This window comes from Rhinoderma darwinii, chromosome 1 (assembly GCF_050947455.1).
Source record: "Rhinoderma darwinii isolate aRhiDar2 chromosome 1, aRhiDar2.hap1, whole genome shotgun sequence".
Lineage (NCBI taxonomy): Eukaryota > Metazoa > Chordata > Amphibia > Anura > Rhinodermatidae > Rhinoderma > Rhinoderma darwinii.
In genome coordinates this window covers 355,239,145-355,257,290 of record NC_134687.1, presented here as the reverse complement: position 1 = coordinate 355,257,290, position 18,146 = coordinate 355,239,145, and the positions used below count along the sequence as shown (strand labels likewise).

Here is an 18,146-nt window from a genome sequence, read left to right as displayed (position 1 = left end):
CACGGTGTCACCTGCTGTGAAAGTCAAGTCCTGCGTCCGCTACTGTCTACATTTGCCTCAGGTACCCGTTCTGAACTATAGACATTGTTTTGTACCTTGTTGGCCAGCTGCTACCCCGCTACACGGTACGGCCCAGTGGGTCCACACCCCGCGCCGTGACAATCACACTGCAGTAGTCCACATTCAAGTGCTTATATTGTAAATATTACAGACATCACAGCAGTGGTTAGTGATGAATAAGTGTTTTCTTTTTTACATGGGATGCTTAGTTATCCTGGTTTTTAATCATAGTATGCCATAATACATCAATTTATGCATAGCTTTTACTCTTGGACAACTTTTTTTGACTGATGATAATTAAGAACCAGGCCAAACTCTAAGGCCTCATGCACACCACCATAGCCACGTGATTTTCGGGTTGGCCGGCAGCGGACTGTCAGCCGTGAGCCGCCCCGCAAATCGCGGGCCATGCACATGGCCCCGGCCATTATTTTCAATGAGCCCGGACCATGGCCGTAATAAGACATGTCCGTTCTTTCTGCGGTGCGGGCTCCTGGGTCATGCACGGACTGTAAAAACTACGGTCGTGTGCATGGCCCCATAAGAATTAATGTGGCCTCAATTCTTCAGTGGATTTTCGGGGGAATAGCGGCCGCAAAAGCACGTTCGTGTGCATGAGGCCTAACAGTTCATAGCAACCATGGGCACAGTAATAATATAATAAGGTACCAAAGTGCGCAGCAAGGCCCAATCCATGTACCTATAACTGACCTCTCTAGTATAGCAGTCAAAACATATTTTTTTTTAATAAAAAAGCAAAAAATTGAAAACATCTTTTATTAAAGTAAAAATCTTTATGAACAAATCTTCAATGACTACCGTATTCACATGAAGATTGTGTGATTATGTGATCAGTATAAAATACTATGAGTGAATTGCAGTGATAATACAGTAAATCACACCCCAAAGTAAACAAGCCAATAGATTTACCATTGTATATCAGTGACAGTCGAATAAGGGAGTTGTACTTCCTTGTGGATGAAAATGAATGACAAAATCAGATGCAAAAGATGTCAATAACCAATACGGTCACAGGATAAAGCACAAATTACAAACTCCATAAAAATGAATTCACATATAGATGAAAATCGTTTTAGTGTGAACAATGCCTTAAAGGGTTATTCTCAAGTTGAGTCCTATTTTTTTTTAAATGCATCCTAAACCTAAATAAAATTCTAAATCTAGTGTTGTAAAAATGTTTAACAAACTACCTTTTTTTCCAACTAGATAACGCAGCTAGTGCTGGTTATCTTTTCTAAAAAGGGGCGTGAGCGGCTCGATGTCAATCAAGCTGCTCTGCTCTGCTAGTGCGCACTCCCGACATTGCTAGATGATCTAGTTCTAGCAGCATCGAGAGAACAATCGTCTCAAGCAGGCATGGTAGGCGTGGTTGAGACGACCCCCGCCTATTCCCTTTTATATAGTTCTATAGCGCCACTTTGTATTTCACGGCACCCATGACCCACCTCCCTGCAAAACCCCGCCACTATTCGCTGTAACCCCCTTCCCCCCCTCGCAAAAAGCCACCCCCGCCTCTCGGCACCAACGCCAACCCTCGCGATAAGCTACACCCCCCCTCTTCGCAGCAACTCTTCCCTCCTAGTAGGCAGGACCTGGTGCCGACCGCTGATCTATCCACCTGAGAGGTGGCCAGGCCGGCATCTAATGTGAATGCGCGTATAAGTGCATACACGAGAACACTGACATCCTCTCCTAAGGACAGAGAGGATATCATTGCGCAAGCGCGACCACCCCTAGAGGAAAACAGTGGTGGCCTAGACAATAAGGAATAAACAAAAATGAAATGAACAAGACTTTGAGAGGAAATCCCAGGAAAATTACATCATTTAGAAAAATAAAGGTAATTACCAAAATGTATATCTTTACATGGTTGAGCAAAATAAATAGATTTATAAAGATGGGAATAACCCTTTAAAATAATAGCTGGACAAAGACGCATTTAACTAATTTACATTTGTTTGGTTTTAGAATCCCAAAAAACTTAATGTGTAATGGAAGGTTTTCATGTAAAAATTAGGGGAGCCATAGACTAAAGTATTACCATGTTATGCAGATACATGTAGATAGGTATATGTAAATGACCTGGTGTAAATATGGCAGTATTTTACATACCAAAATTATTGATTCTATTGTTTTAGAGAATGCAGTTTAAACTTATATACTGCACATGTACTATACTTATAGAGTATAGAAAACAAAATATATTAATGTTTAGCATATTAAAAAAACTTACAAGAAGTGGTTTCAATGTTTGTATAAAAAATAACAGTGGTTTCACAAAAAAATAAAATAACAGAATACAGTTTGTTATCGACGGTACTGTGCAGCTAAGGTAACCTATATGTAATATTTTGTATTATGGGTGCACAACTGGGAATCAGAGGCGTAACTTAAAACTTCTGGGCCCTAATGCAAAATTTGTAACAAGGCCCCACACCTACCATTTACACTACTGATGTCTTATTGGGTGGCAGAGGGGCTGTTGGGTCAACTTGGGCATCAGGGCCTAGTTGCGACTGCTACCTCTGCACTTCCTATTGCTGATTTCTTGTTGATGCTGTCACGCTGCGGGGTATGGATGTCACGATGCGGGGTGTGGACCCACTGGGCCGTACCGCATAGCGGGGATGGCAGCTGGCCAAACCGGAAGGTACACAGTTCAATGGTTCAGCGAGAGTACCTGAGGCAATCGTAGGCAGTGGCGAGGCGGACACGTCCAGAACCAGGCGGTGGGAAGTCATTCGGTGAGGTGTAGCAGGGTAGCGTAGACTGTAGCACAGCACGGCAGGTAGCACAGCACGGCAATAGCACTAGGTAGCACGTAAACGGGATACGGAATACAGGAGCAAGGTACACTGGGAGGCTCGAAGACACTGGGAGACCATAAGCAAGACGAACAACGGGAAAACTAACAACGCCCTGGCAAAGGGCAAGAGGGCAGAGCCCTTTTTATAGCCCAGGGCATCCTGGGCCAGATTACAGTTTTTTACAAAAACGCGCGCACTGGCCCTTTAAGGCCGTGCACGCGCGGGCGCGCGCACCCGCCGGAGACACTCGGAATCCGGAAGAGAGTACCGGCGCCTGACTGGGGGACGACGCTGCAGGCAGGTAAGCTGTCCATGGCCACGGCCGTCGGGGTTAACGACCGATCGACGGGCCGTGGCCATAGACGTTACAGATGCCATGCCTCATTTTCTCTGTACAGAGGATAAACTAGTCAGGATTTGGAGTGTTCTGTGCACCATGTACCATAACAAGGTACATGCCTGTTGTGAAAATATGGGGCAGACTACTGAGCAATGTCCGTTTCTCAGAATATTTTTTTCTCTTTTTTTTTAGGCATACAGTCCCTTTTTTTGCACAGACGTGCACGGAAGCCGTTGCCAAAGACTGACAACAATCAGTATGTGTTTGAACTTTATGGCCTACAACTATATATAGAAAAACATCTTTTTGCTGACTTTTCCAGTATCACATTTATATTTTCCAGAGAGGAACCTATGGAGATGTGCACAAGTTTGCCTGGTGGGTGACTACAGTCACCATTGATAACCTAACCAGGTTTATTGACCTTAGGAAGTTGTGAAACGGACATTTACAAAAGGCAGATCTTCACACAGATTAAATGTGATTTACTTCCACTAATTAGTGCTTTGTACTTCTGAGAATTCTGTGATTAAAACCTTTTAATTCTTTCCTCCTCTAATGAAAAACAATCAACATGTTGGAAAACGTAGATAGGCTCATGCATGTAAAATAACAGAAAACATCAAAATCCAATCAATACTTCTTAATAAGGTTCTGATGTAATATATCATTTACGTTAGCACTCAGATTGACTTCTTAATAAGGTTCTGATGTAATATATCATTTACGTTAGCACTCAGATTGTTATACATGGCATACACAGAAAAATAAACATATAGGAGTAAATAAAGTGAGGGAGAGACAGATCGATAGATAGATCGATAGATAGATCGATAGATCGATAGATAGATAGATAGATAGATAGATAGATAGATAGATAGATAGATAGATAGATAGATAGATGATAGATAGATAGATAGTGAAGATAAGCTGGATGCTTTATTCACCCGTCTGTGCAATATTTCATCCCTACTCCATAGGGCCTTTCTCCAGAGTAGGGTTGAAACGTTACATGTATCTACATTGGTCAAAAAATCACATCACAAGTATTCAAATTCCTGAAGGGCTGCGATCTTCTTCTATTTTGTGTGGCTTGGACTGTGGAACAAGGTCGGATACGTTGGCACCCACATCATATTGAAGTTAACAAAGTGCTGCTTTTTTCTATTTTCGATAGATAGATAGATAGATAGATAGATAGATAGATAGAACTGCTGTAAAAATTTACGTTTGTAGTACAAACAAAGGCAAAACAGTCAAATGAAGCCATTTAAAATCAGAATAATAAATATACTTTGAATTGTACACCACTTAGTAAAGTCAAATTTGTTACATATTTTTTGAGCATATATAATGATGGGTTTTTCGGCAGTTCTTGACCTGCCATTTCCCTTTCTTTTGTACTGAAGCACAATTCCTCCCCTTCTTTGTTTGGCGAGGTGGACTTCTTTTCCAGTTGGTGTACGCAGCCTTCTCTCCTTTGCTCCATTCCCATTTGCCATGGTTTACGCGATCATTCAGGCCTTTACAGACAAAAAATAGTTAAAAAGGGTCCCCTCAGATTATATAAAAAGCTGTTATGTGGACATTTGGTTGCAGGGAGGCAGGTATGTACTGCACCCTACGGTATTATTTCACAGTTCTTTGCCTCCATTCATAGGACAGCTAGTGATTTGTACATAGTTTCTTCCGACTAGCATCTACCATGAGCTATCTTTTTTTACTGTATATAGGAAATTGCTTGTACACTCAAAAGCAGGTAAGTTCTCAAAAGCAGGTAAGGAAAATAGTTATATGCAATTAGGGGTCAGATTCCAATCCTCTACCCCCTACAGACCAGGGGCTGCTGTTTGCAGTAACATGTAGTTGGCGTATGTCTTACAGCTACAGACTGCCAGTCTAGTTGGCAGGGGTAGAGCTCCTGCAGGAATTTTAGACCCTTAGAGCTGTTTAGTCTCTGCATGCCAGTGGTGTTTCTTACACAGATAAAAGAAAAGGGAATAGAAAATGCGAAAAGTGTATGGCTATAAAGATAAAACTAAACTTTTATTAAATAATATGCAAAGAATAATATCGTTTATGTGTTACCAAAGTCACCATTGCTTTACAAGTTAGCTGTAACAAGTTGTGAACCTGTGCAATTTGTTGCCCACCTTGGTTAGCGGTGCAACCATAGAGATAAGTACTTAGGGCAGTATGATATGACCCCTATACTGTTAGGCGATCAACACCAGTGAAAACATAGGGATAAGAAGCAATAAGCAGGGACATCTCAATACAGTAGTGGTGAGTACTTACTGCTCTACCTGGGTCATGGCAACTTTGTGTACTATACAAGCTACGGGTAGCCACATGTCTTGTCTACCCAGCGTCTGAACTCCATTACAGCTTTAAAACTTTATTACAGCTACCATGAAAATAAATGGTGACTTTGGTATAAAAGAATTGACATGATCCTTTCAAAATGATGTTAACCCCTTGCCACCGCAGTCATTTTTTGTTTTTTCATTTTAGTTTTTTCCTCCCCGCCTTCCAATAGCCATAAATCTTTTCTTTTTCCTTCGTCATAGTCATATGAGGGTTTGTGTTTTGCAGAATGGGTTGTAGTTTTTAATGGCAAATATAATGTACTAGGGATATTTTTTAAAAAAAATTAAGGGGTGGAATGGGTAAAAAAACATCTAAATTCCCCCCTTGTTTTTTGGGTTTCGTTATTACAGCGTTCACAGTGCGACAAAAATGACATATCAACTTTGTTCTGCAGGTAAGTATGATTACGGCGATACCAAATTTATATAATTTTTTTATCTTTCATATTTACAAAGAAAAAACTAGGTTAAAAATGTTTCTTTTGGGTCACCATATTCTGGGAGCCATAACTTTTTGATTTTTCTGTGGAAAGAGCGATGTGAGGACTTGTTTTTTGTGAGGCGAGCTGTAGTTTATATTACTACATTGTTTTGGGGTACATCTAACTTTTTGATCACTTTTTTTTTTTTTTTAATTTGGTGTAATGATAGGGGTAGGGAAACGGACAAGTGAGCCCTAATCTACCCGCCAATCTGTCCCTGCCTACTTGCAACGACCCGCCCAAGGCGACGGGGTACAACTGGGCGGCGGTCCCTACGCTCAGTAAGTGCACGAGACAAACAGACAAGGGTACACAAAGCTAAGGGAAATGGGGCAGTTGCCCACGGAAACACCGTGAGCAACAAGAGAGGAGAACGAGCCGAGTCAAACCAGGAGTGTCCGAGGTACCAAACGCAGAGCAGGAGAGTAGTCAGTAAGCCGGGGTCAATATGGAGCAGGATCAAATAGTCAGAAGCTGTAGCTGGGCCAGGAAACCACACGAGAAGAATCACAAGCAAAGGAGGAACAGGAAAGGCAGGTATAAATAGACAGAGGGCGGGAGCTATCTGAGTCTGGCCAGGCTGCGATAGGCTCTCCCACTCCTAAGCCTGCCAGCCTGAGTGGTGGAAGCTGGAGTCAGTCTCAGAGACATAGACTCAGGTGAAGACTGATTACCTATGGGCGTTAACCCCGAAGCTGTGCCTGGCAGATCCTTTACAGTACCCCCCCTTTTATGAGGGGCCACCGGACCCTTTCTAAGTGGACCTGGTTTATTGGGGAAAACGAAGGTGGAACTTCCCGACCAATACCCCAGCGTGAACATCCCGGGCGGGTACCCAAGTCCTCTCCTCAGGCCCGTATCCTCTCCAATGGACCAGGTACTGGAGGGAGCCTTGGACCATCTTGCTGTCCTCAATCTTGGCCACCTCGAATTCCACCCCCTCAGGGGTGAGAGCGGGAACAGGAGGTTTCCTCGAGGGAGCCAAGGACGGGGAGCAGCGTTTAAGGAGGGAGGCATGAAACACGTGTATTCGAAAAGATGGAGGCAACTCCAGTCGGAAGGAGACAGGATTGAGGACTTCAATGACCTTATACGGCCCAATAAACCGGGGAGCAAATTTCTTGGACGGGACCTTAAGGCGCAAGTTCCTAGACGATAACCACACCAGATCCCCGACCATAAACAAGGGGTTAGCAGAACGTCTTCTATCAGCCTGAGTTTTTTGTACGCTCTGGGACGCCTCTAGGTTCTTCTGAACCTGGGCCCAGACTGTGCACAGTTCCCGATGAATGACCTCTACCTCAGGATTGTTGGAACTACCAGGTGAAACGGAGGACAACCGTGGATTAAACCCAAAATTACAGAAAAGGGGGGAGACCCCTGACTAGTTACTGACCCAGTTATTAAGAGAAAATTTGGCGAGGGGAATGAATGAGACTCAATCATATTGACAGTCAGAGATAAAATAAACACCTTAAATATTGTTCTAGAGATTGATTAGTCCTCTCGGTTTGGCCATTAGTTTCAGGATGGAAGGCAGAGGAGAAGGACAGATCAATCTCCAACTTTTTACAGAAGGCTCTCCAAAACAATGAAACAAATTGTACCCCTCTGTCCGAAACAATATTGACAGGGACCCCATGGAGACGCAGGATGTGTTTGACAAACAAGGTAGCTAACGTCTTGGCATTGGGTCGTTCCTTGAGGGGCACAAAGTGGCACATCTTACTGAAGCGGTCTACTACAACCCACACCACCGACTTGCCTTGAGATGGTTGGGACCTGGGAGTCTTGGACCTAGCACAAACCTCACGTAGGCCTTAACGTCTTTAGGCAACCCAGGCCACCAATAGTTTCTAGCAATGAGGTGTTTGGTACCCAGGACACCTAGATGACCAGATAGTGCGGAGTCATGATTTTCCCTAAGTACCCTTTGCCGGAATTGCAGGGGAACAAACAGCTTGTCTTCAGGAAGGTTCCCGGGAGCTGAACCTTGATCAGCCGCAATTTCTGAGACTAAATCAGAATCAATAGAAGAAATGATTATACCAGGAGGCAGAATACAAGCAGGATCTTCCTCCGAAGGGGGGCTGGCCATGAAGCTACGCGACAGTGCATCGGCCTTAATATTTTTAGACCCAGCCCTATAGGTAACCAAAAAGTTGAATCTGGTAAAAAAATAGCGCCCATCGAGCTTGTCTCGGGTTAAGCCTCCGGGCAGATTCTGGGAAAACCAGATTCTTGTGGTCGGTAAGGACCGTTACCTGGTGCCTAGCCCCCTCCAGGAAGTGGTGCCACTCTTCAAATGCCCATTTAATGGCTAAGAGTTCGCGGTTGCCAATATCATAGTTACTCTCAGTGGACGAAAACTTCCTGGAGAAGTAGGCACAGGGACGGAGATGGGTGAGGGACCTGGTACCCTGGGACAAGACAGCCCCCACTCCCACCTCGGATGCGTCAACTTCCACGATAAATGGCTCCATTTGGTTGGGCTGAACCAGCACCGGGGCCGAGATAAAGCACTTCTTAAGGACCTCAAAAGCCTGGACAGCCTCAGGAGGCCAGTGGAGGAGATCAGCACCTTAGCGAGTGAGGTCCGTAAGAGGCTTAGCGATGACCGAGAAGTTAGCAATAAATCTCCTGTAATAATTAGCGAACCCCAAGAAACACTGTAACGCCTTCAGGGAGGCAGGTTGGACCCATTCCGCCACAGCCTGGACCTTGGCGGGGTCCATGCGGAATTCATGAGGAGTGAGGATTTGATCCAAAAATGGTATCTCCTGTACACCAAACACACATTTTTCGGTTTTCGCAAACAGTTTGTTTTCCCGAAGGACCTGGAGCACCTTCCTGACATGCTCAATGTGGGAGGACAAGTCCTTGGAAAACACCAGTATGTCATCAAGGTACACTACAATAAATACCCCCAGGTAATCCCTTAAAATCTCATTTATGAAATTCTGGAAGACCGCAGGAGCATTACACAACCCAAAGGGCATGACGAGGTATTCGAAATGACCTTCGGGCGTGTTAAACGCAGTCTTCCACTCATCCCCCTCTTTGATGCGGATAAGGTTATACGCCCCCCGTAGATCAAACTTAGGGAACCATTGGGCCCCCTGAACCTGATTAAAGAGATCAGGAATCAAAGGAAGGGGATACTGGTTCCTTACAGTGACCTTATTCAAGTTACGGTAGTCAATGCATGGACTAAGACCACCATCCTTTTTCCCTACGAAGAAGAAGCCAGCACCTACCGGAGAAGTAGAGGGGCGAATGTAACCCTTGGCCAGGCATTTCTGGATATACTCTTTCATGGCTTCACATTCGGGACAAGAAAGATTAAATATCCTACCCTTAGGGAGCTTAGCTCCTGGTACCAATTCGATAGCGCAATCGTATTCTCTATGAGGAGGTAACACTTCGGAGGCCTCCTTAGAGAAAACATCAGCGCAGTCCTGCACAAACTCAGGTAGCGTGTTCACCTCCTCAGGGGGAGAAATAGAATTAACAGCAAAACATGACGTCAAGCATTCATTACCCCATTTGGTAAGCTCCCCAGTATTCCAGTCAAACGTGGGATTATGCAACTGCAACCAGGGAAGGCCTAAAACCAAATCGGACGATAATCCCTGCATCAACAGTTCTAGTGACTGGTATAGTGCCAATGGACTGGCGCAGCGCAAATGTGGTGCCTATTTCCAAAAAGGGCTCTAGGTCTTCCCCGGGTAATTATAGACCAGTAAGCTTAACATCCATCGTGGGGAAAATGTTTGAGGGGCTATTGAGGGACTATATACAGGATTATGTGACAATAAATAGCATTATAAGTGACAGCCAGCACGGTTTTACTAAGGACAGAAGTTGTCAAACTAACCTAATCTGTTTTTATGAAGAGGTGAGCAGAAGTCTAGACAGAGGGGCCGCTGTGGATTTAGTGTTTTTGGACTTTGCAAAGGCATTTGACACTGTCCCCCATAGACGCCTAATGGGTAAATTAAGGACTATAGGTTTAGAAAATATAGTTTGTAATTGGATTGAGAATTGGCTCAAGGACCGTATCCAGAGGGTTGTGGTCAATGATTCCTTCTCTGAATGGTCCCCGGTTATAAGTGGTGTACCCCAGTGTTCAGTGCTGGGACCACTATTATTCAACTTATTTATTAATGATATAGAGGAAGGGATTAATAGCACTATTTCTATTTTTGCAGATGACACCAAGCTATGTAATATAGTTCAGACTATGGAAGATGTTCATGAATTACAGGCAGATTTAAACAAACTAAGTGTTTGGGCGTCCACTTGGCAAATGAAGTTTAATGTAGATAAATGTAAAGTTATGCATCTTGGTACCAACAACCTGCATGCATCATATGTCCTAGGGGGCGCTACACTGGCGGATTCACTTGTTGAGAAGGATCTGGGTGTACTTGTAAATCATAAACTCAATAACAGCATGCAGTGTCAATCAGCTGCTTCAAAGGCCAGCAGGATATTGTCGTGTATTAAAAGAGGCATGGACTCGCGGGACAGGGATGTAATAATGCCACTTTACAAAGCATTAGTGAGGCCTCATCTAGAATATGCAGTTCAGTTCTGGGCTCCAGTTCATAGAAAGGATGCCCTGGAGTTGGAAAAAATACAAAGAAGAGCAACGAAGCTAATAAGGGGCATGGAGAATTTAAGTTATGAGGAAAGATTGAAAGAATTAAACCTATTTAGCCTTGAAAAAAGACGACTAAGGGGGGACATGATTAACTTATATAAATATATTAATGGCACATACAAAAAATATGGTGAAATCCTGTTCCTTGTAAAACCCCCTCAAAAAACAAGGGGGCACTCCCTCCGTCTGGAGAAAAAAAGGTTCAAGCTGCAGAGGCGACAAGGCTTCTTTACAGTGAGAACTGTGAATCTATGGAATAGCCTACCGCAGGAGCTGGTCACAGCAGGGACAGTAGATGGCTTTAAAAAAGGGTTAGATAATTTCCTAGAACAAAAAAATATTAGCTCCTATGTGTAGAAATTTTTCCTTCCCTTTTCCCTTCCCTTGGTTGAACTTGATGGACATGTGTCTTTTTTCAGCCGTACTAACTATGTAACTATGTAACTATGTAACAGTACAGAGCACTGCTCCAAATGCATGGAGCCAACAAGGAGTTCAAAAACAGGGGTATGCTGTGTAAAATAACCATTAACAAGAGGAGTGGAGTCGATACCCACTACCGGGACAGGTTTAGGCAAATCAATCAAAGGCATAGCTAGAGACATAGCAAATTCCACAGACATGATATTAGCAGAAGACCCTGAATCCACGAAGGCACTGCCGGTAGCAGACCTAACACCAAAAGAGACCTGAAAGGGAAGCAAGATTTTATTAAGTTTCATATTTACGGGAAATACCTGTGCGCCCAAGTGACCTCCCCGATGATCACTTAGGCGCGGAAGTTTTCCGGCTGCTTATTCTTACGCCTAGGACAGGTGTTCACTTGATGCTTGTCATCCCCACAATAGAAGCAGAGACCATTCTTCCTGCGGAACTCTCTACGTTGTCGGGGGGACACGGAGGCCCAGAGTTGCATAGGTACCTCCGAGTCTTCCGTGGAAGAGCGAAGCAACGGGACCACGGGAGGCATCATGAGGGAGTCAGAGGGGAAAACACAAAAATTTTCAAGTTGTCGTTCCCTGAGACGTCGGTCAAGTCGTACCGCTAAAGCCATAACCTGGTCTAGGGAGTCAGAAGAGGGATAGCTAACTAGCAGGTCTTTCAGGGCGTTCGACAGACCCAACCTAAACTGGCACCTTAAGGCAGGGTCATTCCACCGAGAAGCTACGCACCACTTCCTAAAGTCAGAACAATACTCTTCAACAGGTCTCTTACCCTGACGTAAGGTCACCAGCTGACTCTCGGCAAAGGCAGTCCTGTCAGTCTCGTCATAAATGAGTCCGAGAGCAGAAAAGAAACGATCAACGGAGGAAAGTTCAGGGGCGTCAGGAGCCAAGGAGAAGGCCCACTCTTGGGGCCCTTCCTGGAGCCGGGACATAATTATACCCACCCGCTGGCTCTCAGAACCTGAGGAGTGAGTCTTTAAGCGAAAGTAGAGCCTAGAACTCTCCCGAAAGGAGAGAAAAGTCCTCCGGTCCCCTGAGAACCGGTCAGGCAACTTGAGGTGGGGTTCAAGAGGTGAGGTGAGGGGCACTACCATGGTACCGTCAGGCTGGTTGACCCTCTGAGCCAGGGCCTGGACCTGTAGGGTGAGACCCTGCATTTGCTGGGCCAGGGTCTCAAGGGGGTCCATAGTAGAGACAGGGACCAGGGTAGACTAGGTAATGGGCTTGTGACTATGTAATGATAGGGGTAGGGAAACGGACAAGTGAGCCCTAATCTACCCGCCACTCTGTCCCTGCCTACTTGCAACGACCCGCCCTAGGCGACGGGGTACAACTGGGCGGCGGTCCCTACGCTCAGTAAGTGCACGAGACAAACAGACAAGGGTACACAAAGCTAAGGGAAATGGGGCAGTTGCCCACGGAAACACTGTGAGCAACAAGAGAGGAGAACGAGCCGAGTCAAACCAGGAGTGTACGAGGTACCAAATGGAGAGCAGGAGAGTAGTCAGTAAGCCGGGGTCAATATGGAGCAGGATCAAATAGTCAGAAGCTGTAGCTGGGCCAGGAAACCACACGAGAAGAATCACAAGCAAAGGAGGAACAGAAAAGGTAGGTATAAATAGACAGAGGGCGGGAGCTAGCTGAGTCTGGCCAGGCTGCGATAGGCTCTCCCACTCCTAAGCCTGCCAGCCTGAGTGGTGGAAGCTGGAGTCAGTCTCAGAGACATAGACTCAGGTGAAGACTGATTACCTATGGGCGTTAACCCCGAAGCTGTGCCTGGCAGATCCTTTACATTTGGAGAGCTAGGGTGACCAAATAAATGCAATTCTGGCAGGTTTTTTTTGTTGCCGTTCAGCCTGCAGTATAAATAGTGTTGTTTTTTAATAGTTTACATTTTTACGGACGTGGCAATACCAACTATGTTTATTTTTATATTTTTTACATTACTTTAGGGGGAAAATGGGAAAACTTTTTCTTTTAACTTTTAATATCTTTAATTTTTTTGTACATCACTCAAAACTTTTTTACATATTTTCTTAGTCCCCTCAGGGGACTTGAACAAGCGATCTCCTGATTGCTGGTACAATACACTGCAAGACTTATGTATTGTATTGCAGTATAATGTAGTAATGTAATTTCTTATTTTTTTTTGTTTCGTTATTTACTCCCTGCCTTCCAACAGCAATAACTTTTTTATTTTTCCATCAATTAAGTGGTGTGAGGGCTTATTTTTTGTGGGAGAAGTTGTAGTTTCTATTGGCATCATTTAAGGTACCATATAATGTACTTGGAAACGGAAAAAAAAAACCTCTTTGCAGGGTGGAATCGGAAAAACTGTGATTTGAGGCTCAGTACGATTACGGTGTTATCAAATTAATATAGTTTTTTATGTTTTACTACTTTTACAAGGAAAAAAATATTTGTTAAAAAAACTATTGTTTTGTGTCACTACATTCTGAGAGCCATAACTTTAAATTTTTTAGTCGATTCAGCGGTGTGAGGGCTTATTTTTTGCGGGACGAGCTGTAGTTTTTATTAGTACAATTTTTTTGGTACATACGATTTTATGATCACTTTTTATTTTGTTTGAGCACTAAGGTGATCAATAAACAGCGATTCTGTGGTTTTATTTTTTTTGTTTTTACGATGTTCACCATGCAAGTTAACTAATGTTATATTGTAATATTTTGGACTTTTACGGACGATACCAATTTTGTATATTTTTTTTTTTAAACTTTTAATATTTTTTAAATTTTTTGTACACTACTGAAAAATGTCTTCAACTTTTTTTTACACTTTTTAATGGTTCCCCTAGGGGATTTAATCCAGCAATCTTCTGCGAATGTATTTCAGTATATTGTCATTTTTTTACAGACTTCTGTTTAGCCCTGCCAGAGGCTCTGTCACCACATTATAAGTGCCCTATCTTGTACATGATGTGATCGACGCTGTAATGTAGATTACAGCAGTGTTTTTTATTTAGAAAAACTATCATTTGTGATTGGTCAGCGTCATACAGCGTCATACACTCCTCTGTACAACGCCCACTTGGCCAACTGGGCGTTGTTCATTAAGAAACTTATTAGCATAATGCTAATATAGGTCATAACTCCGTCAAAAATGATCGTTTTTCTACATACAAAACACTGCTGTAATCTACATTACATCGCCGATCACATCATGTACAATATAGGCCACTTATAATGTGGTGACAGAGCCGCTTTAACAGAGGCAGAAAGAAGGCAGACCTGGGGACCTTCATTAGGTGGTTAAACTGCCAGGATCAGATCGATCTCTTAGTGCGATCTCTTAGTGCGAGTTGTCAGCTGTTGTCAGCTGTAATACCTAGCTGACACTGGCAGCATATGGAGCGGGCTTAGGGTATGTTCACACGCACTAATTACGGACGTAATTCGGGCGTTTTTGCCCCGAATTACGTCCGAAAATAGCGCCTCAATAGCGCTGACAAACATCTGCCCATTGAAAGCAATCGACAGACGTTTGTCTGTTCACACGAGGCTTAATTTACGCGCCGCTGTCAAATGACGGCGCGTAAATAGACGCCTGCGTCAAAGAAGTGACCTGTCACTTCTTTGGCCGTAATTGGAGCCGTTATTCATTGACTTCAATGAATATCAGCGGCAATTACGTCCGTAATGGACGCGGCGCTCAAGCGCCTGCACATGGCGTTACGGCTGAAATTACGGGGATGTTTTCAGGCTGAAACATCCCCGTAATTTCAGCCGTTACGGACGCCCTCGTGTGAACATACCCTTAGAGCGTGATCCCGCTTCATACTTCAACCCCGCACCATGATGTGTAGTTATGTCCAGTTGCGTGAAGGGGTTAAGCACTGCCCATGGCATGGCTCAATAGGAGCACATAGATAGCAGACCTGTGGGCAGCATGCGACCACTGCAGCCAATCCGAAAGCTCAATGGTGATGTGTTGTATTTCTGGCATTAAGCCCTCTGATTGGCCCGCGTGTAAACAATCACTGGGAGTGCCTCTGGAACATCAGCTCTGGATCGTTGGAGGAAAGTATAGGTGAGTACTGTGTTGTTTTTTTTCAATTCAGGTCATTCACAGCCATTAGTAAAAAAAAAATTTAGGAACCCAGATGACCCCTTTAATTACAATCATAGTGAAATTGTTACCTATCCAAAATGATTTCCTCCCACTGAAGTGCCACAGCCAGTCCATCTGTTCTTTCGTGAAAATGTCTACAAGTCTAGCATGGTATCTGTGTTGAAACAAAATAATTTTAGGTATTACCATTCATTTAGTAATTTTCACTAGATTAGCATATTTCATACAATATCATGTGAGACAGATAAATTAATTTACTGGCCTGAAAATTGCAATTAGAAGATTTTCATATATGTATAAATTCTACTGATTGCAGATATAATTCTTTGGTATACTTAGACTACCAAAGCATTACTGCCTGTCAGTGTAAAACTGACAGGCAATGTATTAGACCATGCCTCTAGCATGGCCTAATAGGCAGTTACTGATGACCTTTGTTAGGCCGCCGGCTGTCATTGTAACCCATCGGCGCTCTGTGACGGGGTGACAGAAGGTGCTCCCTCACTCTGTCAAACACCTTAGATACCGCGGTTGCTAATGACCGCAGCATCTAAGGGGTTAAACTGCCGGAATTGGAGTTCTCTCCAATTCCGCCAGTTGTGTCAGGACCCAGGCTGTGTATATTGGCAGTGCTCCTGCCGCGGATCTCGTGGGTACAGTGGCAGTACCCATGAAATCAGAGTGATGGCTATATCAATCACGATGAGGGAGTGTAATGATGGGGGTGGGGAGACAGACAAGTGAGCCCTAATCTGCCCGCCACTCAGTCCCTGCCTACTTGCAACGACCCGCATTAGGCGACGGGGTACAACTGGGCGACGGTCCCTACGCTCAATAAGTGCACGACAGACAAACAGACAAGGGTACACAGAGCTAGGGGGAGAAAGGGGCAGTTGCCCACGGCAACACCGTGAGCAACAAGAGTGGTGAACGAGCCGAGTCAAACCAGGAGAGTACGAGGTGCCAAACGCAGAGCAGGAGAGTAGTGAACAAGCCGAGTCAAACCAGGAGTGTACGAGGTACCAAACGCAGAGCAGGAGAGTAGTCAGCAAGCCGGGGTCAATATGAAGCAGGGACAATAGTACAAGAAGCTGCAGCAGGGCCAGGAAACCACACGAGAAGAATCACAAGAAAAGGAGGAACAGGAAAGGCAGGTATAAATAGACAGAGGGCGGGAGCTAGCTCCGTCTGGCCAGGCTGTGATAGGTTCTCCCACTCCTAAGCCTGCCACCCTGAGTGGTGGAAGATGGAGTCAGTCTCACAGACATAGAAGCAGGTGCAGACTAATTATCTATGGGCGTTAACCCCGAAGCTGTGCCTGGCAGATCCTTTACAGGGAGCAGTACCCGTTTGTGACAGATATATCTGTCGCTCGTCATTTAGGGGTTAAGGCTGGGTTCACACCGCCGTTTGCCATTGCATTGTTCTGTTCCATCAGAGAAGCAGAACAAGGGAAAAACTGGAAGCGCCGGTTCCGTTGCAGCACAGACACCACCGGCGGCCGATAAAATTTATTAATTAATGGGTTCCATTGGGTTTCCATCGAGGTCTCTGTGGTTTTACAGAAAAAAATAGCGCAGCATGCTGTGCTATTGTTTCTAGTAGTCTCGGCCAGAGGCCTCTAACGGGGCTTCCAACGCGGTTGTGAATGAGGCCTAGCACTGTGGACAGGTTTCTTAATACGAATGTTTTGTGTGATTTGTAGATCGTGGATTAGAGGCCTTACTCTCTTTTATTTTCATATACTTGACCTCTTTTGCCTGCTATCATTTTTAACACAAATAAAGTTTCTCTTCTTAAATATATACTTAAGCTGGGACAATTTTATGTCTTATAGGGGTAGTCCCAACTTATGCATTTATGGCATAGCCACATGATACACCATAAATGCCTGATAGATGCGGGTTCCACCTATCTGGTGACTCCTGTTTGGTGATTCCCACTGACCGCATGGAGAGGTGGCCGTGCTTGCATGTGGCACTCTCCATTGAAGTCTATGGGAGTTATGGTAAGAACAGAGCACTGCAGAGGTGGGACCACATTTATGGCTTATCCTGTGGAGTATGATATAATAGGATTTAGTAAGATTTAAAAAAATACTGTAGAAAATACAAAACGTCCTTACCCTAAATGAGTCTTAATATTTTCCTTTGTTTTATAAAGCATGTAGACCCATTGTGAGAAGCATTCTATTTAGCTAATTTATTGCCATATTGTCCAGCTCTCTCAAATTGTGCAAACTTTTAGAAAACTCCTTAATATGCTGGCATTTTGAAGTTATATTCTATACATGTCCAGTATGAAAAGTTTTTTTATGATAGATGTAGACTTTTTAAAATATACGTCTTGCATAATGCAAGCTATTATATACTTAATGGCATTCAGATATTCATAAAGATATTTATACATTGTAGCTTATATAGGACAGTGAAGTTAAAATGTTGCCTATAGGATATATGTACAAAATAAAAGTATTATACCGCTTTAACAGTTTAAGGACTCACAACCTAGAAGAAAAGTCCACAGTAAATGTCCTTTCCCCAGCACGTATACAGATAGGAAATTAATAAAGTCCAAAAAAAGATTTCACTATTCCTCCTGAGACCTGTAGTCCCAAAAAGGTTTCACTATTCCTCCTGAGACCTGTAGTCCCAAAAAGGTTTCACTATTCCTCCTGAGACCTGTAGTCCCAAAAAGGTTTCACTATTCCTCCTGAGACCTGTAGTCCCAATTGGTTTCACTATTCCTCCTGAGACCTGTAGTTCTACGAGGGCTGCTTCAGAATTTCCAAGCTTTTGCCACTACACGCAGTTACAGCAGGTAACGGATGTAAATGTTTCTAAGATTGAAAAAAGCCCCAGAAGAA

The 18,146-nt window shown here is 43.9% G+C and overlaps 1 protein-coding gene across 1 annotated transcript in view; it reads right to left on the bottom strand.

Annotated features, from left to right (window-relative positions):
• Positions 1 to 3,749: 3,749 nt before the first annotated feature.
• Positions 3,750 to 18,146, bottom strand: part of FREM1 (FRAS1 related extracellular matrix 1) — a 210,583-nt gene continuing 196,186 nt past the window's right edge. The window contains exons 36-37 of the mRNA XM_075826720.1: positions 15,349 to 15,434; positions 3,750 to 4,751 (exon numbers count right to left, since the gene is read on the bottom strand). Coding sequence (XP_075682835.1) covers positions 4,558 to 4,751; positions 15,349 to 15,434 — 280 coding nt within the window. The 3' untranslated portion in view covers positions 3,750 to 4,557. The remainder of the gene's footprint in view (positions 4,752 to 15,348; positions 15,435 to 18,146) is intronic.